The sequence below is a fragment of the Amphiprion ocellaris genome, chromosome 9 (genome assembly GCF_022539595.1).
Source record: "Amphiprion ocellaris isolate individual 3 ecotype Okinawa chromosome 9, ASM2253959v1, whole genome shotgun sequence".
NCBI classification, from domain to species: domain Eukaryota; kingdom Metazoa; phylum Chordata; class Actinopteri; family Pomacentridae; genus Amphiprion; species Amphiprion ocellaris.
The window spans coordinates 8,403,040-8,430,862 of NC_072774.1; the positions used below are offsets into that span (position 1 = coordinate 8,403,040).

A 27,823-nucleotide genomic window follows, 5' to 3' on the forward strand; every position below is an offset into this window, starting at 1 on the left:
CACAGTGTTTGCAGACCTTTTGGCAATGACAGATACCTGGTGGCATGACAACAGGCTTTTCGCGGATCATGTCGAACAGGATAAACCAATTATCTCCTCCTTGTCTCTCTGATAGTGGTGCAATTTGGCTCGGTCTAATTTCAGACAGACGTGCCTCGTCCTGCCTGCTGTCCATACCAATTATTGTCTTCTTCCACGTTCTAGTCTCTGTGGTTGTCACCTCAGCCTCAAAGGCCTTCTTCACATCCAGAATAATCTTAACTGGAGTAACTGGCACAAACAAAGTCAAAGAAACTGAGTGACACTAGTATATCCACCAAACAAAGGCTCAGTCCTGAAGTAAGATAACAGCTGCACAAATTCAACAATGAACAAAGCGTAAATGTTTTGAAATTAGTGTTAGAGTAGAATTTTGACATATATATCGATTGCATACCTGTTGGTACTATGACTGCCTTTTCACGAACAGCATCAAACAGAACAAACCAGTCATCATCTCTGTCTGGAAGTGGCTGGGAAACCTGCGGTCTTATCTGGTCAATGTCAGTCTGAACCTTCTGCTCTATTCTTTTTACTTCAGTTGAAATAACTGGATAGATTTTAGTTGGTAGCGGCACAGAAACTGGAAGACAAAAATGTATACCTCAACTTTAGCTTCGCTCATATGCAATCATCTTTGGTGCATTAATATGAAGACAGGCATTATCAGGTACCTGGAGGCACATAGGAAGTCTCTTTGGAAACAACATCCAGCAGCAGAAACCAATCATCCTCTCTCTCTACCACTGGCTGGAATATTTGCTGCTCTGGAATAACTTGCTTGGGAGGCTTTATGTCCTTTTTCTGCACCACAGTCTCTTGGATAACAACCTCCCTCGTGGACTCTACCGCTGTAGAGATGCTTTCTCTTTCATAAAGCTCAACATACTCAGAAACGGTAACTAAAGAAAAACAGAGTGAAGGAGCGCTGTAAGACATGAGTCAAACAAGAAAACTCGTGATAGAGAGAATGAGAAGGAACATGAGGGAAAATCTGCAATACCTGGAGGCTCAAATGCTGATTCTCTAATAGGAACATCCAGCAGCACAAACCAGTCATCTTCTCTCTCTTTCACACTTTGCAGCGGAGCTACAACTTGTTTTTCACTCAGCTTTTGCTGTATTTCAGCTTCTGTAACTACAATCGCCACTCGTTTTTCTCTCTGCTGAACAGCTGATACTTCAATCAGAGAGACACGATCTTCTGGAGACACCTGCTTTGCAACAACAACTAAGACAAAAGAGATAGAAATCCTCAGAAACTATGGGTAGTACATGTGCTTTAAGGAAAAGAATGTTTGCAAAGCTCAGAATAAATGCTTGCTTGCAGTGCCAGGGATTTTTGGGAATACCTGGTGGTACGTATGTTGCTTCTCTGGGAAGAACATCCAGTAACACAAACCAGTCATCATCTCTGATTGCCACTGGCTCTGCTGGGGTTTCTTGTAGATATCTTGGGGTCTCTTCTATCATCTTTCTCTCTTCAACTACTACTTCTTTACTCACTTCAACTTCCACAGTTGCAGCCACAGAGATAAAACTTTCGTCGTCTATCTTGGCTCTATCCTTCGATACAACTAGAGTCAGGAGAAAGTATTTTATCATATCTTTTATGAACAAGAAAGCACAAAAGGGGCAAAGTTGTGTTGATTAACAGTACAGGGTACTTGAGCAGTACCTGGTGGTACATAAGGTGTTTCTTTGGGTATAACATCCAGCAGCACAAACCAATCATCCACCCTTTCTGTGACGCTCTGTGGTTGTTGGATCTCTGGTACATGCGACACTTCCTCTTCTATTTGCTTCTCCTCTATTATAATTTCAGTTTTGGCCTCAAGTGTTTTAATCTCAGTCTCTGAAGTGAAGTACTCGCCTTCATCCACCTGAGCTCGCTGCACGGTGGGAACTACTAGAATTATGAAAGTGAAGAGACAGAACATTTGAACATGTAGTACAAGAAAGCTTATTGTAAGACAAGCAGGCCAGCGGTCTAATGCTACTAAGATGAGTAAAACTGCAGCTTCACACCTCACTGTAGCAGCCAACACAACCGCAGAAGTGCAATTATAAGAAAAAAGCAAGAAAACTAGTTGTTAATATGGTAATATTTCACCACGTGATCTCCATTTCTCTATGGTTTGTGGTCATATTACAATATTAGAGAGATTAGTAGAAATCTGAAGCTGTTTGCACAATAACATACTGTACCTGGTGGTTTGAAAACAGCCTTGTATGGAGGACGGTCAAAAAGAATGAACCACAAATCTTCAAATTCTGGAGCCTGAAGCCTCTCTGTAGCCTCTTTCAGTGTCCTCTCCACTACTAAGTCTGTCTTACGCCATAAGTCCTGCTTTTCTAACCTCTCCTCTGAAGTTTCGCCAGACTGCACCTGCACATCTTGCTGCTCTCCATCTTCTACAATAGTCACCTTCCTCACAGTTTTACACTCCACCTTCTGGAACGACACTACTGAAGTTGTGCCGACAACATCTGGAGAGCCGAACTTCTCCTCCACCTCATCTTGCCATTCCTTTTCTATCTGGCGTAGCTTCTCTCTCATGCTATCATCTAACAGATTCTCGTCTCCCGTCACCTCTTCTACGCTCTCCTGCCTCACCACAGCCTCCTCCGCCTCTTCATCCAACAGGCCTTTTAAAAACACCTCCTTTATTTGATCTTCCAGTTCATCCACCTCACCCTCTTTTGTCTCCGTCTTCCTCACAGATTTCCTCACCAGAGTTTGTGTTACACGTTTGGTTTGCATTTGTTGCTCCTGCTCCATTTCTCTCTCTTCTTGCATTAACTTTTCTACCTCTTCCTTCCCCAATTCTTTCTCTATTGCTAGCCGAAGTTTCACTGCCATCTCATCCATTACTTCAAGCCTTTCCTCCAAGTTCCTCACTTCTCTCAGCTTCCCTTCCAAAACTACTGCCTCTTTCATCTTGTCTGCCAAGATCACAGTTTCCTGCATCCTCTCAGTGACCTCCTGAGTGATCAGCTCCTGTTCTGTCACATACATGATCTGCTCCTCCTCCTGGAGCTGGGCTACAGGAGACACTAGGAAAGGGATAATATAAAGCATGAAAGGTGGTGAAATATGATTCATATTGCAGATTGTAAATGGCTTTCTTTGGAAAAAAAAAATTTTCACATTTGCACACACAAAACTCACATGTAGGTTTTTCAACGCGCTCAGTGGAAGATAAACGGAACATTCGGTCAAAGTACAGGAACCAGTCATCTTGCTGTGTCAGTGCAGGTTGCAACAGTCGGTCCATAGAGCTCATTTTTACCAAGCTGAGTTTAGCTGACGACATCAGAGAAACAATATACGACATTTATGCACCGGATAAACAAACACCCACAAATTCCAAACTGCAAACAGATGGCAAAATAGAGTCACAAGGCCTTGTTTCTTACTGGATAGCGTTGTGTGCATACATAAAGAGCGAGCTTTTGACACTACTAGTAAAAGTCGAGTAACAGGAAAGAATCTTAAGTGGAAAGTTGTTAAATTATGTATGTGTGGAATGGAACAAAAATGTGGGTAACCTGGTAGGCTACCTGGCTGTTTCACTAAATCAAAGGGAGGGACAAATGGAAACGGAGGATGTCCGTGCAGAAGCTCAGACCACTCATCTTCCTTTCTCCTCTGCTGCTGCCCATCAGTTGCCAGCTCCTGCCATGGCTGACTGACTGTCTGGGTTTCAGAGGCCATGTTCCCAGTGTCAGAGCTCTGCCAGGTTACTGTGACTGTGCGAACCGACTGCCCCTCCTCCCAGGACTGAGTGAAAGCCTGCTCAGACTCCCCTCTGGCTGTGAAGAGATGACGAGGTGATGGCGGTTATGTAAGGCTTCTGCTGGAGAGACGGCGACCGCTGCGAAAACTTCGCAGTGCTTCAAGCGTGTTCTCCACTAAGCTTTATGCCAAGCATTTGCACCACACTGGTGTGAGTGCGGTAAGACGAGGTTAGTGTAAAAATGCATGAAAGGCGCCTCTTATATTTCACAACAAGAACAGATGACAACTGAAAAATTGGCGATTTATATTTCAGTGTATAAAGTTCCGCCTCTTTTAATGACAGCTGATGGAGCAGTGATGGAAAGTGAGTCAGTCAGTTAAGAGCAACAAGCAAATGAAAGCTGTTGTGCAACACATAAAGACGAAAATGGCAAAAAAAAAAGAGGAACTGCAGCCTCAAGACTGGAAACTTGTTTTCTTTCAGAGTTTACAGTGAGCAAAGTTACCAGGAAATCACGTCAGGGAAAGTACAAGGCAGAAGTCATGACCCCTGTGTCAGAGTAGGTCATTTTCCTGACAGGTTAACCACACGGACGACCAATATTTTCAAAGCACATGAAAGCAGATGAATGCGAATGAATGAGCATGTTAAATGACGCGATAAGCCCGTTAGCGACTAGCAAGCTGCAAATGTGCCACATGGCACTTCGTGGAGCTCAACACACGTCCTGGTACCTGAGAAATCAAGAGAAGGCTGCGGTTTGTCCGACGCTATCACTAGCGACCAATCATCCTCCTCAGACCTGATCGGGGATGAAAGTTGTTGCAGAAACTGGAGAGTCTCATCTCCAGCTGCGAGAGCAAAACAAGTCAGAGAGCAGCTTATCGAACCTGTGGGTTTACTACGAGACACGTTGGATGATTTCACATACCTCCGTCCAGGTTACGAGACAGCCTCTTGCTCGCGGAACGTGTGAAGCGAGGAGCCGGGCGGTCGATCATGGAGCTCGCCTGGCGGGTCTGGGCCTGAGTGCGACCGCTGTACCGGAACTTGGAGCCCAAGACGAGGAAGCGACGCGATGAGGGAGGCTCCACTGTCGAAACCCTGAGCGACAAACACAATAATTTACTTTTTATCAATCATCAAACCAAGAGATTCAAAATTATAAATCATGCTCTGCCTAAGAGAAATGGTCGCTGTTATGTAACAAAGTCAGCAGCACCTTTATCTTATTAAGCAGAAGAAAACCTTTCGGGTTTAATTCTAAGGTCACAACCACGGGTATGGAGCTCTCACTGTGTGGTTAAACTGCTGGGGAGCCAATATAGAGCTTAAGCTGCAATGACCAGTTAGCCAATTATCCAGGGGACAGGGAGAACCTGAGGATGACCTCTGTTGCCAGGCAGAGAAGTGTCATTGAGAATCAGGGAAGAACAACCCGTCTTTACCTGAAGAAGGTGTGATGCTCGACGCAGACTTTCCACAGCTTCTTCGAGGCTTTGTAGTTGGGCAGCTTGAAGCCGATGGTGCTTTCATACTGTTCTTGCTAAAGTTGAAGAAACAAGATTAAATTCAATGACCTCATATTAAAACAAAACATTTAAAAAAAAAAAAAAAAAGAATTTCACTTTGTATGAGTTTTACTGATGCAAACTCGAATCAGTTAACCCCAAGGGTAAACTAGATTTAAATGCATATCTAAAAATTATGTCAGCACCACTCCCAACCATTTAAGAATAACGATTAATGCAACGATGGGAATAAAAGCAAAAAAAAAAAAACATTACAAGACTTGTTTTAATGCAGAAAATACAATGCAGGAATTTTAATTATGTTCATGGAATCACTTTTTGAAAGCCAGATATTTGGGGAAAGATTTAGAAGACACATTTGGGATGGGATATGGGGTTTGGAAGATGTAGAAAGATAAGAAGTGCCAGGACAAAGACACAAAAAGAAAACATTTTGAATGAGATTTACCTCCGACGGCCTGATTTTGATGAAGAAGCTACTCCGTTTGTACGAGATCTTGAGCACTTTGGGCCAAGGGAAACGGTTGATCCTCAGCTTGTCCTTGTAAACCATCAAACCGCTGGAGCAAACCCCCAACGTGATGTCAACACCATCAAGATCCTGCATGGAAAAAGACAAACAGTTATGATGCTGTCATTGAAAAACAGTCCCCCTGCACTTACACCTAACAGCCACTGGGAGGCAGACTTTCTCACACCATGAGATTGTGTATTTTGAGGTCATGGAGTTTGAAATATTATTAATCTCTCGCTGTTGACGAAAGGAGGTTGACGTCAATTTTGTAATTAAATCTGGATGTTACGGATGTAACACAAGCATGCTGCTGCAAAAATGCAGGGAAACATTTGAAAAATGGAGGGCCGTTGGTGCATACTTCATCTTTGGCATTTTAGAATTCCCATTAATCACAAATAAACCTGCAAAGCATAAGCGCAACCTGACAGATTAATTTAGGGAAGAAAAATAATAGCAATAATTATTTACCTTGGCTTGGTGCAGGTCAACTCCATACATGGCAAGTTTCTTGGCATTTTCAAGAAACAACATATCTGCTTGTGCTGGGCTCATTGACCTGATGCACACAGAAAAGAAGAGTAGTTTTACTGTCAGGATCATTTTAACCCACTGAACCTCAGTAAGTTTCTGGGCATTTTTTGCTCCTGTTACATTTTAACTCACTGTTGGCTCATTTTTCACTGACATATAAAGTTCTGTACCTTTATGGCAACAGCACAACCAGGGCTAGAAAGGAGAGAGGATGCAAAAATATCTTTCTTTGCAGTACAAGAAGCTACAATGCTTTGAGTGTAAAAAATGAAAGCTTGTTTCTTTGATTATATATTTTTATGATATCTTTTTTACATGGATTCAACATATACAACATTTGATAGAAAATGACTTATTTTGGTGACTTTTTAAATGCCATATCTAAACTTGACATGTTTTGGGTAAATGTTTTGACTTGAAGATTTTATTTGGTTACACATCACAGCTGAGTAGTTCAAAGACTATTTGAAACCCAATGACTTCTTTTATTTTCCCAATTTTTGGGTCTGATAAATGGTTTAATTTTGGCGATTTTTAAAATATAACACGCCCTTTAAATCCAACAGCAGGTTCGGGGGTTCAGAGAGTTTCGCTCAAACCATCTTCAAGCAACAACAAACACACAGAGGTCCACCCCATCCCTTTTACAGACCTGTATGTGCGGTGCAGCTCCATCACTTTTTCCTCCAGCTCCTTGTTTTGTCCGGGGGCCAGGCTCAGGTCTTTTACGTAGTCCGATCCATGGAGCTCTGGGTCGTATTCCCCTAGCTCTGACTGGGCCGTGTAGGAGCCCAGCAGGGACAGCGTGACGAAGGAACAGGGGAGAACACCTCGCATGATGTCCTTCCTCAGCTGGAGACAGAGAAAGTACCTGGAGAAGATGTAAAAGGGAAAAATAAGCCATCTTTAAAGAGGTGGTTTGTGTTGCCTCTCATCAAGATAGGAAGCGAAGGTGAAATGGGTAGCTGAGCTGTGCCAAAAGGTAAAAAAATCTGCCTACATGTTAACTCTAAAGCTCCCTAAATGACATATTATATCTCATTTGTCTCAGATTCACCTGGTGAGGTCTTCAGTGAGCTGTGCTGGATCTGGAGGGTAGAACTTGACGTTGAATGTAAACTCATAGACAGCACCTGAAACCTGTTTCCGGATCTCTTTGGTGGGTTCCAACCACGTCTGCAAAGGAAAATGCAGGGAGAAAATGACCAATAACCCAACAACAACTGCTTCTCAAGAATAACTCAAATTACAGCACTAGCAAAAGCCGCGTACCTTGTTGGTTGGAGTTTCCCAGTTTGCAAGGCCAAAGTAATCCTTCTCCACCAGGTTGACATGGTCGCACACCTTTGTGAGGAGTTCTTGGCCTTTAGCATGTTTCTAAAAGAGACAGATAGACACACATACACAGATGTTTCAGTCTTTCTGTGTGTAAGTGTAACAAAAGCATAATATATTTGTGATTTTTGAGGTTCCTTACATCAAGCTCGCACTCAAACTGAGTGTCGTCCAGTAAGGTGACTTTGCATTGCATGGTTTTCTGACGTTTCGAGCCTTTAGCCTCTTCCGTCTTCTTTTCCGTCTTCTTCTCTTTCACGGGCTTCTCTTTCTTCGCCTGCTCTGTTGCCTTTTCCTCTCCTTTTGCTGCTTCCTCCTCCTGCTGCTGCTCTGCCGGTTCTTCCACTTTCTCCTCCACGTCTTCCTTTCTCACTTCTTCCACCACTTCAGGCTCCTTCTTTATCACAGCTTCTCCTTTTCCCTCCTCTTGAGCTGGCTGGTGGAGTCAGCACAGGACATTTTCCAAGTATATCAAATACACAGATGGAAAGAAAGTGGTACAATGCACAACGTAAAATGAGAGAATTAAGACCACGTATCCTATTGAATGGTAAATATTCAGCTGTTGCTACTCGTTGCTACTTCAGTGGCAATTTTGTTCCTGAGCAAGCTTTCAGCTCAAATCCGCAGCTGCTTTTCCTGACCAAGCTGCCCACATCATAAAAAATTCATTAGAAAGAAAAAACCCGGGTTCCTCCTACTACAACCTTATCGGCAGCAAGAATTTGCACATGGAAGGGCTCTGTTTGTAGAATCTATCTGCTATATTTTGACTTCTTTTTAACATCTGTTACAGAAAATATGGTTATTAGCTTTCTTGAATTACATGAGAGGATGAATAAGGCTCCATTAAATACAAAGCTACAGCCAGGATCTGGTTAGTTTCCCTTTAACAAACCATCCTGTCTGTTTATCTGCATGCACCACTCATTTTCTATTTTCTCTAATTAATATGCTGTATCTTCTTTGTTTAGTATATTAGCCCACGGAGCCCCAAAACTGGCCACCAGGCTTGTTTTCTTGTAACGGAAAACTCATCTATTCACATGGTCCTTGAAATAATTCTGTGTGACATGCAGTTCCATTGGAAAAAATTATCAAATTTAAGCTTAAAAATGGGATATTTCATCAAAATCCCTTTATTCTACATCTGATTGAAAGAAAAACGTCAAAATTTGGCCGAAGCCATGAGTGTCTCAACTGTGACCAACAGTCATGTGATTAAACTGGGCTGAACTGCAGGCTGTGTTTACACAAAGCAGAAAAGACAAATTGAGATGGATTAAGAGGAAAATAACACATAAATGACTGATAACATATATGCAGCGTGGTTCAACAATGGCAAACAGAGGAGCAAGCTGTCAGGAAGATGTTGGACAATACATTTATCATGGGGTTTTTAGAGTTGATGTGCAGAGTGTTGTGAAAAACAGGTAGTTTCACAGAGTTATCATTTTTCCCAGTATTGTAACATCTAGAGGGACTTTGAAAAATGTGGTGTATGTTGTAAACTAAATCATACATGGTGAAAATGTCATGTTTTTTTGTTTTGTTATTCATGGAATTGTAACTTTGTTATGCTGCACAAAAGACAATTTTGAGTTTGCTCTACTTCTAGTCATGGTTGTGCTGTTTTCATATAAATGCAGGCTTTATATATTGTAGTGAAAAATGAATCCACATTGAATAAAAATGACATGGGAGCAAAAAAAAAAATAATAATAATACCCAGAAACTGCTTGGACAGTCACTCTCTGGAGTTTGATGCTTCTAGCAGCAGAGACTCTAAGTGGTTACTGCATCTGGTCAAGAAATAGCCGCACATATTGTTCCCCAAAACTACAATTTGCCATTTATGCTTTGCTTTTTCTTGGATTACATGAGGAAATGTTGATCTCAGGCTTTGAATTCTTAAACCTTTGGGATGTTCAGGTCAGCCCCTATTTTCAGGCCTTATTCTAAGCTGAGCCAACTGCCTCGTGGTTCTAGTTTGATATTAAGCGTTGCAGGGACTGATAACATCGATCCTCTCATCTGTACGTTGGCAAGAAAGCTAATGAACAGATGTCAGAGTCAGACTCACCTGTATCTCTGCGCTGCTCACCGAGTGCTGATCTGAGTGCTGATCTGGAGCCTGTTCAGCTTCAGGTTCAGTTTTCAGCTCAGGCTCCGGAGCAGCGATCGGCGCTTTCACCTGCTCCTCACTCGATCCTTTCACCTCCTTCTCCTCCTTCTTTCCTTTGTTTTTACCCTTTTTCTTCCCTTTCTCCTCTTCCTTCTTCGGTTTTTCTTCCGTCTTCTCCTCCTCCTTTTCCTTCTTCTTCACCTCTTCCTTCACCTTCTCCTCTTCTTTCTTTTTGGGCTCCTCTTTCGTTTTCTGCTCTTCTTTCTTTTTCAACTCCTTTATTTTCTCCTCTTCCTTCTTTTTTGCCTTTTCCTCTTTCGCCTTCTCCTCCTCCTTTTTTGCCTTTTCCTCTTTCGCCTTCTCCTCCTCCTTCTTTTTCACCTTTTCCTCCTCTTTCTTCTTCGCTTTTTCGGCCTCTCTGGCTTTTTCTTCCTCCTTCTTCTTTGCTTTCTCTTCTTCTCGCTTTTTTATCCTCTCCTCTTCCTCTGCTTTCCTTTTCGCCTTCTCCTCCTCCTTCTTCTTCACCTTTTCCTCTTTTTCTTTCTTCTTTGCCACCTTCTTGTCAACTTTTTCCTCCTGTTTCTTTCCAGCCTCCACCCCCTTGTCTTTAACTTCAGCAGTCTCCTTCTTTTCTTCTTCTTCTTCTTTTGTCTCCTGTTTTTCCTCCTTCTCTACAGTCGGCTTCTCCTCCTCTTTTGCTTCCTCTTTCTTTTTCAACGTCTCCTCCTTCTTTTTCGTCTCCTCCTTGGTCACTTTCTCCTCATCCTTCTCCTCTGCTTTCTTCTTGGCTTCTTTCTTTTTCTTTTTACTTCCTTTCTTCTCAACCTTTTCTTCCACTTTCTTTTTTTCCTCTTTTTCTTCTACTTTTTCTTCTTTCTTCTTCGCTTCCGTGACCTCGGTTTTTTCCTCCTCAGCTTTAGCCTCCTTGTCGTCACTTTTCACCTCTTCCACCTTCTCTTCCTCTGCTTTGTCAGCTTTTTCCTCTTTGTCCGCCTTTTCCTCTCTGGCTTTCTCCGCCTCGAAGCCCTCTCCCTCGGAGCACTGCGAGCGGCGCTTGAGGAAATTGGAGAAGAGCCGGGACAGGCCCTTTCCGGCGGAGGTTCTGGTGCGAGGCTTCAGCTGCTCCTCCTCGGGGGAGGTAGCGACGTCTGCGGGTCCAGGCTCGGAGGCCTGCTCCTGGGCCTTCTTGCTCGACTGCTCCCCCTCCGGATCGGACGCCGCCGCCTCCGGCTTCTGCTTGCTCTCCGGTTCGGGTTCGGCGCCGCTGGTCTTCTGCTTGCCCTCAGTGTCCGCCTCGCTCACCGCGCTTGCCTCTGTTGTCATGGTAGCCACTGGGAAGGAGAACAGAAGGGGGTCAGAGATGGAGAAAAGGTCACAGCGCTGCGCAGGGTGCGATAGCGCTACCTCATGGCTATACTTGGATCACTACAAACAAGATTAGGAGCAGTTTGACTATTAGCCGATGTGTGGGGAAACTTAGGCTTGACGTTGCTGTGAATGGTAACAAACGTCAAGCTAGAACCTAATTATACTGATACAGCAAGTAACGTGTAATACTGTCTAAATACACAGACACACAGTTTTGGACCAACAATCAGGACAAGTAAAGCTTTTTCAGGACTTCGGCCTCTGAGAAATAGTAAGAAATTAAAATTTTTGACATTTTAGAAGCTTAACAAGTAACATAATACTCAACAAAATAACTGGCAGATGACAGGATATTAAAAAGTTTGAAATGAAACAACATTTTAGCTTGTTAAATCCGACATTACAATGGAAAAGTCCACAATAAATGGTGAGAGTGTAATAGACAATGCACATTATACATTTTGTGCTTATACTTTTTCTACATGTCTCCATTTACAGGAAACATTTTTCTATATACATTTTGTACCACTTACAGACTTTCAATGGGAGCAACTGTAACATAAGCATTTTCCCCTCGAGGATCAATAAAGTATTTCTGATTCGAGACATACAAAAAAAGGTAATCTATATGCATGCTTCATTGTTCTTGATAACATTTTTTGACTCATGCTCTACCCAGCAACCTTTATTATTTTTTACAGTAATTTACATTGTTTCTGACATGCATTGTCCACAGAGACTTAATTCCCTTAAAACATGAAGCCAACCGCCACCCACAGATTATATTCCAACTCAAACACACATACACACAAACATTGTTACATCACACAATAGGTTTCCTTGTTGGAAGAGGGTGTCTGTGTCTGCGTGGAGCTCCGAGGGCGAACTCACAACACTGCTGATCACAGGCTCATTAAGTCTCACTGACACAAAGGAAGCATTCTGCTCTGGATCTGCCTATTAGCAGCGCCTGGACCATCCCTTCACCAAGCATGGCCACCTCTTCATCTCACACACGCCCAACGCTGCACAGGTCATCTAAGGCACTGGAACCACGCAACACGGCCATTTATACAGCATAAAATGATTTTGTTTTAAAAAAGCATTCAATTAATTGTTCAAATGCCTTGTTAGTTTCATAAAAAGGATGTTTCTAAGCTGATTTTCCAGTCAATTTGCCACTAAAAGTACATATTAGAGCCTGGCCACTATACAGCATATACACCACTATTGGTATATACATATTACTGACAAATTAAAGGAAAAACCTGAACCCTGTAACTCCTACAGTGAGCGGATTCGGAAGCTCTGTCATGCTGTGGGAGGCATTTTGCCAGCAAAGCTTGGATCCACTTGTCCCTTTACAAAGAAGGGTCACCGCAAATCAATAAAAAGTTTCTGAGGGATCACCTTTACCTTATGATGAAACATTTATATGATGATAAGAACAGTTGCTTCCAGGATGGACAGATAGCAAAGACATAGAGAGATACTTTATTTGTCCCTTTAGCGAAATTCAAGGTAGCTCACATATATTACACGTAAAAAACAGAAAAAAAAGGACACCAATGTGCAAAAAAATGTGCGGGTTGAAGTATTAAGGTGCCAAAATTGCTGGTATTTCTAGTAAAGGGTACAAAATTGCTGGTATTTACAATAAAAAAACAGCATTATAAAGTCAAAGTACAGTCTAAAAATATAAATAATAAACATTTAGGAGGGCTGCTTGGGTCCTGGTAGATTACTGTGTCTTATTGCACAGTTGAATCAAATACAGCATACTGATAAACATAAAAAGTACGAGTAAAAAATAAGCACTCATATGATGTCAATCATATTCTATGGCATTTGCATTAAACAGAGCCAACATCTATGTGAGATTTTGGGCTGATGTGTTAGATGGTGCTCTCCATCACCATCATCAAAGATACAAATAGGAGAATATTTAGAGACGACATCAAAAAATTTGGAGAAACAACGCCAAGGTGAATTGAAGCTGCTCTGGTCAACACTTCATGTTGGTTTTTCCTTCAGCTTTCACCCATCTGATGAATTAAACAAGCTGCTTCTCATTTGCATGATTGAAACGTGCTTGTTAAGGTTTTTAAGCTGAAGTTTTGGATAATATAAAGCCTGCTGCGTGAGCACACTTGCACAAATTGCTATCATCTGACTATGTGATTCGCAGCACGCAGGCCTTTAATGAGCACTGCTTTGATTCGCCGGCGTGGCAGCGAGAGGACAGATCTGGTATATTTAGAAACTTCAAACCAGCTGATTCAATCACACAGCGGACTAAAAATACATCGCAGGTATTACGCAATCGTCGCACCTCTTCTGAGTGACGCTGTATCAGTTGCAGCGGGCTCGCATCGCAATCAATTCAGCAGCGAGACTGTCTGAACCGGGTCTCGTCTAATTGGTGACCGATGGGGCTCGTGTTTGTCTCCGTCCATATGTAGTTCAGGTCCCATCTTACTCTGTATGGCGGCGTGGGGAAAGGGGGGAGGGGTGGATGCTAGACAGGCAGATCTTCCAGATGTACAGGGCCGCCCCAAAGGGTGCAGCCTGGATATCTACATATACCATCCGACTTCCCACTACAGGACAGCAGGAGGGGAGGTGGGAGGAGGGGGGGTACACACCAACAGACCAAATCCTCTTTAGCCCTCCCATTGTTTGTGTCCAGTGACCAATAACTGGGCCGCACACTATTACTAATCCTGCCTACCCTTCCCCCCATGAGACCCCCCATAGGGCCTATTCCCTAGGTCACCACACACACATACACACCGGTATGCATCAGTGCCCACGGGCTCCTCTGGGTCTTTTAATGCTCCGTCATCTCAATTCTGATTGTCAGGAAACAGACATGCTCCTAATGGACCAGCTGAGCTTGTGTCTGCTGCCTCCTCCATTTTGTGTTGGCCGTCTAACATCTCTGCTGTCAGCCAGCTGAGCAGCACCAACCCGGCCGACACGGCATCAATATCTAGCAACGCAGAGAATACTTCTTTCAGCTTTGGCGATGAAATATTGCTGCACTGTTTCAAAAAAGCAAAAAAAAAAATCTGCCCTCAATAGCGTGTAATTAGTGTCGGTAATGAGCTAAATTATAGATGAAGTAGGCCACCCTCTAGCAAGACTGAGCTCACAAAGAGCTGCTGGATCAGGTGCAAAAACACCAGGAGATGAGGTGAATAAAGATCTTAGTTAGAATTTCTATCGCTTTTAATTGAATTTAAATGTTTCCGCAAGAGATTTGGTTTGAGTCAGTGCATTTCATTTAACAGCAAACAATCACTTAGTTAACCGCGGCAGATTTAATGTTGTGTCTGCTCCAATTTATTCACCCATCTCATTAGAATTATGCAAAAAAGTCTGAAGCGATGATAACCCAGCGACTTAATTGCTGCTAAACCAAAGCTCACTCTAATTTCACAATTTTTAAAAATGCATTTTCAGGAATTTTTCGATGAAATCTTTCATATTTGTCGGCGATGCTGCAGCTTTCTTTGTCTTTATATATGTACAATGAAATGAGAAGATGCGGCTAAATGGAGAAGCGCTTGCAGCGACGGAGGAGGAGGAGGAGGTATCATATATAAATAGCTACATGTGTGCAAGATGCAAGGACTCATTAGTTGGCCTTTACGGACAGGCTCATATCTATTTCTGTTCACTGCACACAACGCAACATATGCACATGTGCATACATGTGTGCACATATGCTGCAGTTATAACCCAGTTTTTAAGACAGCAGAGGAAGATTTCAGTTGTTTTGTATGAACACGCTGCAGGGATAGTATGAATATTGGCCGCTTATAGAAAGGAGCACGAGTTCTACAATAATTTACATTACACTGGATGAATACGAGGACATAAAGAAAGCATGTTTCCTGGGCACTGAGAGTAGGCTTAAGGAATTAGCAGGAGTTTAGAGTTAATCAGCCCACAAGTGACCAAGTGAGATTATCTCCATCTACCTGCCTGCAGTACCCATCTCACTGTCTCCCTCCACTCTGATTCTCTGTTTCTCACTGCATCCATGCGTGTGTCTGTGTGTGTTAGAGAGAAAGAAAAGCTGGCAGAAGCTCTGTTGGTGATCCGCTGTGCTGATTCATGGTTTTATGTGGAGCCCCGCCTACCTGGCTGAAAATCAACAGAAATGAACGGAAAGGCCAAGATGTCAGTCCTGCGGCCACATGGCGGCTCCTCTTAACCTCTCTGAGTAAACACAGACACACATGCCAACATACACGCTAACACGTGCCTCCGCTAAACTGTTCATGCGTCCGGTCAGCACACGAGCCTGCCCAGCAACATGGAGAACACAACACCAGTGGTCATCTGCTGAGCCATTACAGTCATAGTCAGCTTCCTTTAAAAGATCCTGAGGTGGAAAATAATACTGTGTGCTGTCAAGATTATGGAGCAAAAAAAAAAAATACAATTATCAAACTCCTAACTAAACCTGCTAATCACTGACTTTTTTTTTTTAACACCAAATCTCTTGAGTAAACTGGAGGACACTAGAACAAAGGGTGTTAGACTACAGAGGTTTATTTTAGCCTAATTCTCGGCGTAAACCGACCCTGAGCCTACTTCTAAACTAATCAATACACACAGATGGTCTGTGAGCCTGATGCTGTAACATGAACCGACATGGGAAAAGAATGAAGTAGCATGATTGATTTACTGCGGTCGCCCTGAAAGCAGTTTCGAATCCATTTCCAACATCACCTCAGCCACAGTCTCCTGAAGGAGTTGCACATTATGAGAGAAATGCTCTTTTATGTGGGAGACATGAAGTCATGATCAGTGGTGGGATTCAGCAGAAAGCGCTGTGTTGTCACTTCAGTTTCTTTATTTAAGAGTTACATCTCAAATCCCTGCTCCTCATTCACGCAGAAAAGAGCAAATGGCACTCAAGGGTGAGTAGTCTGCTCCCTATTTAGCAACGCTCACACAACAGAGTAGTAGTCTAACTGCACAAATGCATCATAACTCCCAAAAGAGGATTAACACCAGCAAGCTCCTCTGGGACCTCGGTGACCTCACTCTCACACGGTCGAGCCAAAAACATCCTTCAACATCACCTCGGTAGCTGCACGGCTCACAGCGCTGCTGATTCAGCAGCACGGGAGAAAACCCACGAGCACCCGTGGGTCTTATCCCGTGTCATTTTTTAACTGTACTCCTGTCCAGCACCTGCCAGTTTTCAGGCCACATGCACTTAATGCCGTCCCTCTCATCCTCCCTACGTCATATCTGCAGCGCTTAATAAAAGATTATCTGACTATATATATTCAGCAGTATCATCAATGGCGAGGAGGCTTATTGGATGAGTTTTTCTTAAGTGCGTTGTGAGTCTTGTGTGCGAGCACAGGAGCGACGGCACACATATGCCGCCCCTTCCAGCTGAAAGATGGATATTTTTAAACCCCCTACACTCATGGTGGGGGATGAATCCGAGTCATGTCAAGCAGAAAAGGGCATCCAAAGCAGAGGCAGTGAGAAAAAAACACAATAACATCTGAGTATTTGTGGAAATAGATGCCTCAGAGAGAGAAAAAAGCATGAGGAGCAATAGCTAATTCACATTTAGGGTGCAGAAATATGACAATCATGGCAGAATATGATCAAATCTGCATGTATGCTAAGATAACAGAATGCAGTAACAGAAAATATTGTTGTTTATTTATCATTTATCTCCATGTAGCCATTTTTATGAGGCATTATATTAATACAATATTAAATAATATAATTATATCAATAATAAAGGCGTGCAGTGATAAAAAAAAAGAAAACAAAACTAGATATTTTCACAATAAAATGCCCAAATGCGCCCTCGTTTTGCAGACCGATAAATAATGAATAAACATGCAAGTTTTTGCAAAAATAAGTTTAAAATATACAACAACAACAACCCATCGCAGCATCCACGAATACAGAGCACTTTTGATTCATTGAGATGCTGCAGAACTACACGTCCGCTGTATTATTTAATTTCTTTTCAGAAATCATCAAAAATCACTGCAATTTCCAACTTTTTTCCGCTCCAATTAAAGCGCAAAACCGATGAGTGGCTGCGTCGGACCAACGTGCCAGGACATTTAAACAATCTGTGTATGAAAATGGCGCCGAATGTCCAAACAAAACAAACAAACACCAAAGTCCCACCGCCCAGAAAAACAAAACAAAACAAAACAATCGGAAATGCTGAGCTTACCTACTGTAGGATTAGCATCAAAGAAGAGGGGAAAGGAAATAGCACCAAAATAAAATCCACCGAATAAAATCCTTGATATTTGCGCACGTTCAGTGGAGAAACAATGTTGCGGAGCGACACATGCTTTGTTGTGCTGAAGGTGTCCGATGGTCGTAAAAGGGGTGGAGCCTGAGCAGCGAGGCTCCGGGAAGCTGGAGTTGGGAGCACCGACCAACCAGGCAGCAAGGTGGACAGCGCACAACTTTCATGCAATGCTTGCTTCTGGCACCGAATACAAGTCAGAATTTGCAGGAAATGCACGTTAAAAATGACAAAAAGCTGCAGAGATCTAAAGCTTCTGCAGAAATTGCATGCTTTTTCTGCATTTTTTAGCAACTTAACCATGCCATGCATTGATTTAACATTAGAAAGGTGAATCATTAACTAAGTGCAATGTCCAGGGAGGTAACAGGAACGTTCCCTTTGCCCACCAACATATCCAACCGGTGAGATTTAGACAAGAGCTGGAAGTGTAACACACACATATACGTCTAATCACACAAGCTGTCTTTATGGACCCCGGCATGGTCCCCACCCATCTGCCTGACCCCATTAGGGGCATACGGCTCATGGGCAGACAGGGGGAAGGCGGGGGTAAAGGGGTTCATTATTCTCTGAACCACAAGGGTAACCGTGAAGGCACTGACTGTCACCTTTTGTCTCACGAGTTCATATCACCAGTTTACTTGCTACGAATCGAAGAGAAAAAGTCTTACCAGTTTATTCCGTGAATAGCAGGAAACACGTGGGACGCCACACTCTCCAGCACAGTGACAGTTTGCCTTTAGACTTTGATCACCCAAAGTGGCGCCACACAGCACGCCAGCTAGTGGCGTTAAACATTGACTGTAACCTCATGCATCAACTGGATTCATCTGTACAGCTGGTTTGCCTCAATTCTGGATAGAAAAAGCAAGTCAGGGAGAGGGAAAACAAAGGCTAAATGAACTCCTGGCGTTGCCTCCAGTTGCTTAGGAACCCCTGCCCGGGCCTACTGTGCCTACTGGAGGAGCAGGTGTTGAGCTGGACCCGGGAGAGAGGGAGGAGAGACTGAAAACAGAGGGGAGGAGAGGGGAAAACGCAGAGCCACGCTCCCTGGAGACGGTGACAGCCTGGAACCACAGACTCCAAGACTACGAGCCCACTCCTCCTCTACTCCACAAAAGCAGACACACCCAAAAAAAACCCCACTGACGCACATATCCCTCATTTGCTCAAAAGCAAACATACGATGCTGCAGTGCATTACTCCAGCTGAGTGCACGGGGTGGGGTGGGGGGGTTATGTTTGTTTGGAACATCTTTATCCCTCTCTGGCTCCATCGCTCAGTGATTACATAACGCCCCATACCACTTCCACTCATCTCCCTCTGACTCTCAACGCTGCTGCGCCCTCGCCTCCCCTCCGTATCTTATGTAAAATATGGCTCCAAATTGTTTTTAAAAATTATAATAATTAAAAGCTTTGAACATGACATTTGAGTGCACGCGACGGAGGCACGGTTTTTGTATTTGTGCTCCAGATCTGAGCCCTCAAGAGCACTAACGGGATAGATGGTAACAGTGCATCAATATTCATAGGGCACCATTATGTTATGAAGAATTTATGAAGCAGGAATGTTCCATGTTTCCGCCCTTTTCTCTACCAGCAGACACGCCGCCTCTCCTTGAAGTCAAGTTTGGATTTTCTCACACTTTAAAATCACACAAAGTGAAGATTGTCATGTTTTTAGTGCACATTTTACTCAAATACAAACAGAGCAGCTTCCCAAAATAGTGGATTTTGTGCATGCACAGACAATCCAGAGCAACGATGGGAAGCTTCTACGAATATGCATGCACTCGGAGGTGTCATCTGAGATTCAAAATACTGGTTTGCCCAGCCCCGAGGCTCGCAGAGCGCTGAACAAACAGTGGCAGGCAGGAATTCTAGGCCAACTAAGTGCATGCTACAATGTGTTCCATCATCTGATGTGGAAATGACCCAGTTGTGTTGGTTCCCGATGCCACCTGGTGGAGACAGTAGATGTAGCATGCATGCATATTTCTCAAAAACCTTCCAGCGTGCAGCCAGTAAGATGGGAGTGGTGAAAAGGCTAGCCAAATATTTCTCTCTCTCTTTATCTCATACTGTGCATATTAAATATTGCACCCTAATTACACTCCTGTTCATTCTACTCTGAATTATTTCCAAAACAGGTGTAATCGAGGTACTTTCTGAGTCTTGTAATAGCTACAAGGTGACAGATCAAACCTCTAAACGGAATTATTTGAGGGGAGATACAGGGAATCCCGGCAATTCTACTCTACTTTACCACTGCGTGTTGCGAGTGTGTGTTTTCGAGAGATAAAGATGTGTGTTGGTGCAGATGACGAGGGGAGACACGGTCACGTTACCCCTCCCAAAACTAGTCAGCTGTGGGCACTGTGCACTAAAATATATCTTGCAACAAGCTCTCAGGTTGTCACTTTGAGCCTGGATGTCAAAAAGAATGTGTACATTAAAACACTATTTCCCTAGATATCAAGAAATAGTTAAAGGTTGCTTATTTTTCACCCACAAATACTGGAAAAATTACAGTAAGAAAGTGTTCTAGCAGGCAGAAAATACTGAGAGTCTAAAGAAGTCTGCAGTCAGAGTTCTAAGGCAAAGTTGTATCAAATAGAAATAACCAAGAATTAATATTTAATAATCCCCATGAAGACTGATGAGCTCTGACATTAAAGAAATGTTTCATAAATATAAATGAAATGCATCTCTGCAGCTGAGCAGGGCTGTTTAATTACACTCTGCATTACCTTTAAATCACATTATGATATATTAATGGAGACTCATCTGTACGTACATATTTGATATAGTAAAATAATTACACATAAATAGTAAGGCAGCACCTAGATATTATTTTTATTGCTGATTAATTTGCTATTTTGTCGATAAAATGTAAGAAAATGGTGAAAAATGTTGAAAGCAACTGTCTTGATCTGTCCATAACCCAAAGATTTTCATTATATTGCCATAGAAGAGGAAAGAAACCAGGAAATACTCAAATTTAAGAAGCTGGAGTCAGAGAATTTTGGCTTTTTCTCTTAAAAAAAACACTCAAGCTTGTTAATTGAGTATTAAAATAGTTGACGATTAATTTATTACTTGACAATTTATCCACAAATCATTGCAGTTCTACTCGGAAAGAACAATTTAGGAGAAATATCTTCAATTTTCGGAACATTTCTTGCAATGTGATTTGCAAAGTAATGTTTTAAAGTGAAGCTGCAGTTCAATGTTCACTGTGTAATAGATTCAAATCACATTATGGAGCATTACCACATGAGAAAACACCAAAAGAGGATGTCACGGATTTTTAAAAACCATCAACATATGAGTTGAAACCCTGCGTCAGACAAGCTGCTTGACGTAAACGGCTACCTTTGCGATTTTCTAATTGCATTATTCTAATTATTTCTAATTGCATAATCAATTAATCACTCGATCCTAAGGTTCATCACGATAGTACACAAATTATTGGCCCAGATTACTCAAAACCATCCTATTATGCAATAGTTCCATCAGCTAATTTCTTTAACAACAGCTCAAATGATGCCTTTCATGTCATTTAAATGATATTTGATACTCACGTTGTATGAATGTAGAAGGTCGTTGCACAAGACACAGGCAGATGGTGTGGACCAGGTCAGACAGAGGGAAAAACAGAAAAGAGTCCATTAGTTTATAAAAATATACATCTATTTGACAGAACACATGATAGAAGGTTTAATTAGTTTAATCAAACGGGACAGCACAAAAGCAGAGGAGATGTGTAGCTCAAGTAAACAATATTCTGGCTTATTTTCTTTGTTGATTAATCTGTTAATTCGTTTTTGGAATAATCAATCAGCTGTTTGGTCTATTATATGTCAGAAAACTATTCAAAATGCCAGTCAGTGTCTAAATCCCATGATGACGTCTTTAATTGTCTTGTTCACAACTCAAAAATATTTAATTTATTGTGGAAGAAAATAAATACAGACAGAAATATTAAAATCGTAAAAGCTGGAATATGAGAATTTTGACTTTTTTCCATTAAAAACTTACTCAAACTGATTATTTAATTACCAAAATAGTTTGTGGTTAATGTATTAGTTAACAGTGAACCTGTAATATGAATGAATACTGTACTCTATATGATAAGCACAAAGAGAACATGAATATCCTTGCTAAGGTGTAGAATTACAGTGCTAACTTCATATTTAGCACATAAAAACAGAAGGGATAAGCATGTAGTCAGATCCTATTTGATTCAAATCAGTTGTTAAATTCAAAATAATTAGTATTCAACCAAATTTTTGTGGATTTTGAATATCAGAATGAAGACATTACATTTAAACAACAAATAAGTAAACCTACAGTGTAAAAAGATACATTTTAACAGTATTTGTTTCAAGATTTACTGTTATTTAACAGATTTTCCCACTTTTTTTAAAACTACTCATAATACCAGAAAGAAACAATTTAAAAAGTGTTAATCATAAGCAAACAAGCCAAAACTGTAAATAATGCCCACATTAAAAATTTGCATTTTTTTATAAATGATAATCTCAATTTTTTTTAACAGCATTTGACTACAAAATTATACTAGTTCTACTGTATTACTCTATTCAAATTAGTCAAAAAAAGTTTATTTTGCAGATATTTGTGGTTGTTCGAAAGACAAAATATTAATTTATAATTCTAATTATATTTTATAAATATACTAAGGGCTGAAAATGGCAAAAATAAACTATTATGTTATGTTATGTTATATATTTACAGATGTTCCCTGATTTCTTAAATTACAGAAAGAACTATTCATTTACATGTTGACCTTAAAAAACAGGCCAAAAACTTCAACATTACACCATTTTTACTGTTATGATGTGCAAAAATATGTTTATTTTACATATATCTGTGGTTGATTGCAAGAAAAATTATTATTTTAAAAATATAATTATATGAAAGACTGGAAATTGCAAATAATTTTTAAACTGTTTACAGACGTTCCTTGATTTCTTAAATTACAGAAAGGAATATTAATTTACAAAAACACAGGTTGAAAATTTTAAGATTACACAATTTTTTAAATGTGTTGAAATCTGCAAAAATAATGTTATTTTACAGATATCCCGTTTTATCAAATACTGTAGAAAAAATGATTGATTTACATGTTTTTGTTTTTTAAAAAACTGTTACAGCTAAAACTGTACATAATATCCACATGAAAAATTAATATTTTTAAAAAATAGCAGTTAATTCTTTTAGCATTGTGTGACTGTACAGTTACACAATGTTTAAAGCAGTCAAAATACAGTTATTGTTACAGATATTTGTGGTTACTTACACAGCTTTCACAGTTTAAGTACTGAGCAGCATTCCATCGTTTTTTAAACCGATTTTCTGGCATTTTCCTGACAGATTTTCACCCTATTTTTACAGAATATGTCTTTACAGTCTACAAATGTTCCTCGGGTCTGCTGTTTATCTTAGACTGCCTCTTTTCTGATAATGAGGTTCAGTATATTTCCAGTATTTCAGCCCCTGAGTCTCTGGATGGTGGAAACTACCCAACAACAAACCCTGTGCAGATCTTCCTCCTTCCCATCATGTCCTGCTGCAGGTTACTGGTTCTGCTTCTTATTTTCTGCCACAAATATCCGTGACCTCGCCGTTTTGGACATAATCCTTCTAAATACGTTGCTGTGAACTCTCAACGAACCGCCTTCCGCCGGGGGAAAAAAAAAACAACAACCCACAAACCTCGCTGTTAAATAAAAAGATGCGCACCGTCAATCTGAGGCTGACGGCGGCTGAGACGCAGAGTCCTACCTGAGCAGGTAGACGTCTCCTCGGCCGGGTTTCCTCCACCTTCAGTTCGGGGCCATAATTCCGGTGTTTACCTCCAGGACAAGTTGGGAACTATCGCTCAGGTTTCCACAGAGAGGCGGTGACGCAGCTGCAATGACGAAGCACTAAGTAGTGATGGGTGGAGATCAGAGGTGGGAGCTCAGCGCAAAGCCTCTCAGACTGTCTGCTCTCTCGTAAGTAATAAAACCGCAGCTTCTGCGAAACAAACATGCAACATTATTGATTTTTTTTTTTTTTTTTTGCACAAAGCGTTTTGGATTACAGGTTAGTAGATCGGCACAGGTGAAGCTGCACGTACAGGACTTCAGTATCTGTGCGTCAGGAGACAGATGTGCGCAAAGATGAAGCTGTTATTGAACCGATGCCAACTTCCTCCCAATTTCATCCTCGCAATAGTCTCATATCAGCTCAGACAGTGGTATGATATGGAGTCAAACTTTACCAGCAGCTCCACACGGGGCGCTGTTGTGCATGTATGCATGGAAGTAGATGCCAAAATCATCCATCCTCATGCCAAATATTGATTTATAGTGATTTTTTTATTTGACTAATAGCCTGCAAATGACATAAATAAGTGAGAAAGCACTATAACTAGTTGTTAATGATGTATTTTCACTATTTCTACTGTTATTTTACTTTTTTTTGTCTTTACGTCAGGCATCCAGTTCTTATAATCACTAAAGTCTGTCTGAATGTCTCCACTGGGGCTTTATTTCTCCAAGCGTCCAACTCCAGATCTTTTATTTTGAAATGCTCTCTCTCCATCATTCTGCTCTTTCACACTACCAAAGGTCACATTTCTTTCTTCCTGCCAGCTCTTTGAGATTTTTCACAGTGAGGAACTAATTGTACATTTTAATGCCACTTTGAACTGTGGCCACTGGTACATAGAAACACTTGGATGTAGCTTTAGAGCCTTTCTCTGTCTACTGAGCCACAGTGTGCAGTTCTCTCTCAGTGATGGACCCTAGCAGCAGCTCATGGAGCTCTTTGGTTTTAACCATGACTTCCAATTGACTAGTAACTGATAAAAAATCTTCTGCATCACCTGTTCTCAGTTTATAGTGTATTACAGTCCTATAGAACAAGGTAGAAATTATCAAGATAAGTTGAAATGGGATAAAAGCTGCATTTTCTCAAAAATCTATGACATTGTCAGAGGGTCTTTCATATAATGTCATATATAATATAAATACATAATGTCTACAGTAAAAATGATTTTCTTTTTTGCAAATAGAAGCTTGTTCATTTACAGTGTGTACCCATAAAATTACACCATTTAACCATACTCAAATCAGCAAAATAAAGGCATTTTTAACTCATATTTGCTGTTATTTTCACCATTTTTGCTGTTTATAGTATTAATTCTTAATTTTAATTCAGAAAAAACAACAACAACAAAAAAAAGCATTTAATGTAATTTTAAGCCAGAAGAAATGTATTGGTCTAATTAAAATCCACTATCAATCAAAATTTGGCATACATATTAATAATTTTTGGCTTAACTGTAAGTTACTGTTATTTATTTTTGGGAAATGAATTTCCAGTCACCAAAGAACAAAATAGGAAGTAACTACTAAAAAAAAAAAACATTAACTGTAGCCAGTTCCTGAATATGAACCAAAGCTTAACAAAAGCTTCTGTTTTACAGTTTGGTTCATATATTCCAGCTTTTACTTTGTATCCCTGCATGATTCTAAATTAAATAAGGATGTGTTCAGTACATAAGTTATTATTTTGTGTCCCTCCAATAAGTCACACATTTGCACACCATAAAGTAAACAAACGCATCAAGTGTTTAAGGCCCAAAAACAAATACTGGCTTTGGCTCCGTTTGTACATCTCCTTCACAAAGCAGTGTGAAATCCCTGAAGGTGCAGCAGACCTCAGTCTAGCAGCTGCAGCATCTGTCTCAGTGTTACCTAAAACCCAGCAGCCTGCGCTAGCACATCCCAGTAGGTTAGTCTAACACGTCGGAGGTGTCAAACATAAGGATCGCGGGGCAAAACCAGCCCACCAGACAGTCTAATCCAGCCCGCAGGATGACCTTGCAAAGTGTAAAAATTACAGAGAAGACATTAACTGCAAGTTGTAAATTTGTAAAATTGAAATATTTTCTAGGCCATGACAAATTGTTTTGATCATAAATTAAAATACTATAGTGTTCAGTTCCAGACACCTGTGACTGAATGTTTTATGCCTTTGTAGACACTCTGTGATCTGTAATGCAAATGTGTAAAATGTGTTAAACTGAGGCATAATGATGCTGAAATTGAATTTATTTTTCTCAATACATTTCAGGTTGTTCATAATGTTTTGTAAAACATACTTCATTTTTTGTGAACATTTTCAGAATGTATTTTTTGCACTGAAACAAAGGGAAACATTTGGAGTTGTGGTTATTTATAGGTTATTATGCCATGATTTTACTGGTCCGTATGTGGCCCCTGAACTAAAATGAGTTTGTCGCCCCTGGTCTAACATGTCTGGCCTTAATGGTACTCAAGTGATTCATTATTGCATTTTTATATACGTGCAGGACTCACACGTGGCAGATTTTAAAAAGCAAACTTCAAGTGTAAATTAGATACAGACTTGTGTGTATTTGCAGTACGTATGTGGGAGAATTTGGTATCATAGTGGTATTTATTTTCTTATTTCGTTGTTGTTCTCATGGATAGACACTGGATAAATGTAGGCTTCAGAGACAATCAGTTTTTAAATGCAGTATATTCTTACTCCAAGGACAACACCTCTCTCCATTATCACACCGAGCAGCCAGGATCCACCCAGTGTGGTTTAGCTGAAACACTGAACTCCAGCCTTCTGGATGAAGATAAGCACAACCGTCACCACCAGCAGCACACACAGCTCATACACAAACATGCAAAACACCAGCATTTGTGTACTGTGTGTACTGACAACATTGCCCTCTATCAGTAGCGGAAAGTACATTTACTTAAGTACAGTGCTAGATCACAGTTTTTAGGTACTTTACTGGAGTTTTTTTGATTTTTAAAAAAAATTCTTTATACGTCTACTCCACTACATTTCAAAAGGAAAAAATATTATTTCTATTCCACTACATTTACTTGATGATTTTGCTCAGTGGAAACACAAGCTTTTAAAATACAACACATTATTAAAGATTAAAGCAGTAGTTTCCAGAATTTTTAGCTTCTTACAAACAGAAGTGCGTAGTCAGGCTCATTTCAAATGTCTATAAGTTGCTCCACCAAATTGTAGTCTTTAGTTTTATTTAAATAAATATTCAAAGGATCCAATATCTCAACAAAAATCACAGATTAGCACAAAAACTCCAAAGACTGAAGCAGATTTGGCTGTCGGAATTTTATTTTTTCCTCCTTTCTTTCCCATTAATAATCATATCAAAATCAGATAAAAATTTGTGTTTTCTTTTTTAAATTTTAATTACATTTTACTGTATTTCAATCAGAAAAAAAATATTGTTTGAAAGAAAGAAATTATATATATATATGTACATATATATATATATATATATATATATATATATATATATATATATATTTTTTTTATTTTTTTTTTTAAAGGAGTTGAAAATGGTAAATCATTTTTAACTGTTTAACTTGTTAAATTAGAGATAATATCTGGTACATCACAAAAAGAAGCATTCATTTAAATGTTCACTGTAAAATGGAATAGGCGAAATTTAATGTCCACAGCAAACATCATTTAACTACATTCAAATCAGCCACACACAAAAAAAGCATTTTCAAGTGATAATTGCTGTTTTTTCACCATTTTTACAGATTAGAATATTAAACTATTCTATCTTTTTCTGGCACTCCTGCTGCCAAACTTGTACCATTTTTAGGAGCCTTTTTTACAGTGTAGCTGATCTCCACCTGCAGATTTTCACCATTTTTAAGATTTCTTATTTTACAGTGTATCTGAAAGTAGCTCCACCTGCAGCAGCTCCAACATGCTGCTGACACACTCATGCTTCACTATTAATAATATAATGATGTCACATTTAATAATACACCAGTCAGAGGGACCAAACCAGAACTTTTTACTGTAATACTTTAATTACATTTTGCTGCTGTGTACTTTTACTTAAGCAGAAGTATTTTTACACTGCTGTATTGGTTCTTTTACTGAAATAAAATAACAAATAATAATAATAATAATAATAATAATAATCTGCAAAGTTCTTCCACCTCTGTTGAATGTGTGACTCTTTGCTTTGCAGGTATTTTGCAATAAGATTTTGGACCTAAATGCATTTTGTTTTACAAAGTTTTATGAAAATGTTGGGAGAATCGCAGGCTACGATAGGCATTAATTGATCCCAGTTTAGTATTAATTGTAAATGCATTGACTTCAACGTGTTAGAGCCAATAAAAATCAAGTTTTACAGCCCCTGATGAATGATAACTGGACAATGGAGCTGCGTTTGTGTGACTTAACGCAACCTCATACCAGG

General features: G+C 40.4%; 1 protein-coding gene across 15 annotated transcripts in view; it reads right to left on the reverse strand.

Annotated features, from left to right (window-relative positions):
• Nucleotides 1-21,216, reverse strand: part of LOC111577053 (uncharacterized) — a 39,051-nt gene extending 17,835 nt beyond the window's left edge. For 4 of the 15 annotated variants that reach the window (XR_008602828.1, XM_055013931.1, XM_055013930.1 and 1 more), the window contains exons 1-20: nucleotides 21,093-21,216; nucleotides 9,781-11,153; nucleotides 7,840-8,133; nucleotides 7,635-7,739; nucleotides 7,420-7,538; nucleotides 7,015-7,233; nucleotides 6,300-6,387; nucleotides 5,763-5,915; nucleotides 5,231-5,328; nucleotides 4,714-4,886; nucleotides 4,517-4,633; nucleotides 3,604-3,855; nucleotides 3,212-3,346; nucleotides 2,248-3,096; nucleotides 1,718-1,948; nucleotides 1,392-1,616; nucleotides 1,043-1,270; nucleotides 714-941; nucleotides 437-622; nucleotides 37-270 (exon numbers count right to left, since the gene is read on the reverse strand). Coding sequence is in view for 14 of the 15 variants with exons in the window: in XM_055013931.1 (XP_054869906.1) it covers nucleotides 37-270; nucleotides 437-622; nucleotides 714-941; nucleotides 1,043-1,270; nucleotides 1,392-1,616; nucleotides 1,718-1,948; nucleotides 2,248-3,096; nucleotides 3,212-3,346; nucleotides 3,604-3,855; nucleotides 4,517-4,633; nucleotides 4,714-4,886; nucleotides 5,231-5,328; nucleotides 5,763-5,915; nucleotides 6,300-6,387; nucleotides 7,015-7,233; nucleotides 7,420-7,538; nucleotides 7,635-7,739; nucleotides 7,840-8,133; nucleotides 9,781-11,153; nucleotides 21,093-21,180 (5,395 nt within the window). In the remaining variant the exon portion in view is untranslated. Of the gene's footprint in view, nucleotides 1-36; nucleotides 271-436; nucleotides 623-713; nucleotides 942-1,042; nucleotides 1,271-1,391; nucleotides 1,617-1,717; nucleotides 1,949-2,247; nucleotides 3,097-3,211; nucleotides 3,347-3,603; nucleotides 3,856-4,516; nucleotides 4,634-4,713; nucleotides 4,887-5,230; nucleotides 5,329-5,762; nucleotides 5,916-6,299; nucleotides 6,388-7,014; nucleotides 7,234-7,419; nucleotides 7,539-7,634; nucleotides 7,740-7,839; nucleotides 8,134-9,780; nucleotides 11,154-17,422; nucleotides 17,865-18,177; nucleotides 18,623-21,092 lie in introns of those variants that run through there. The other 11 variants (XM_055013927.1, XM_055013926.1, XM_055013922.1 and 8 more) reach the window with 8 other exon arrangements.
• Between the last annotated feature and the right edge of the window lie 6,607 nt (nucleotides 21,217-27,823).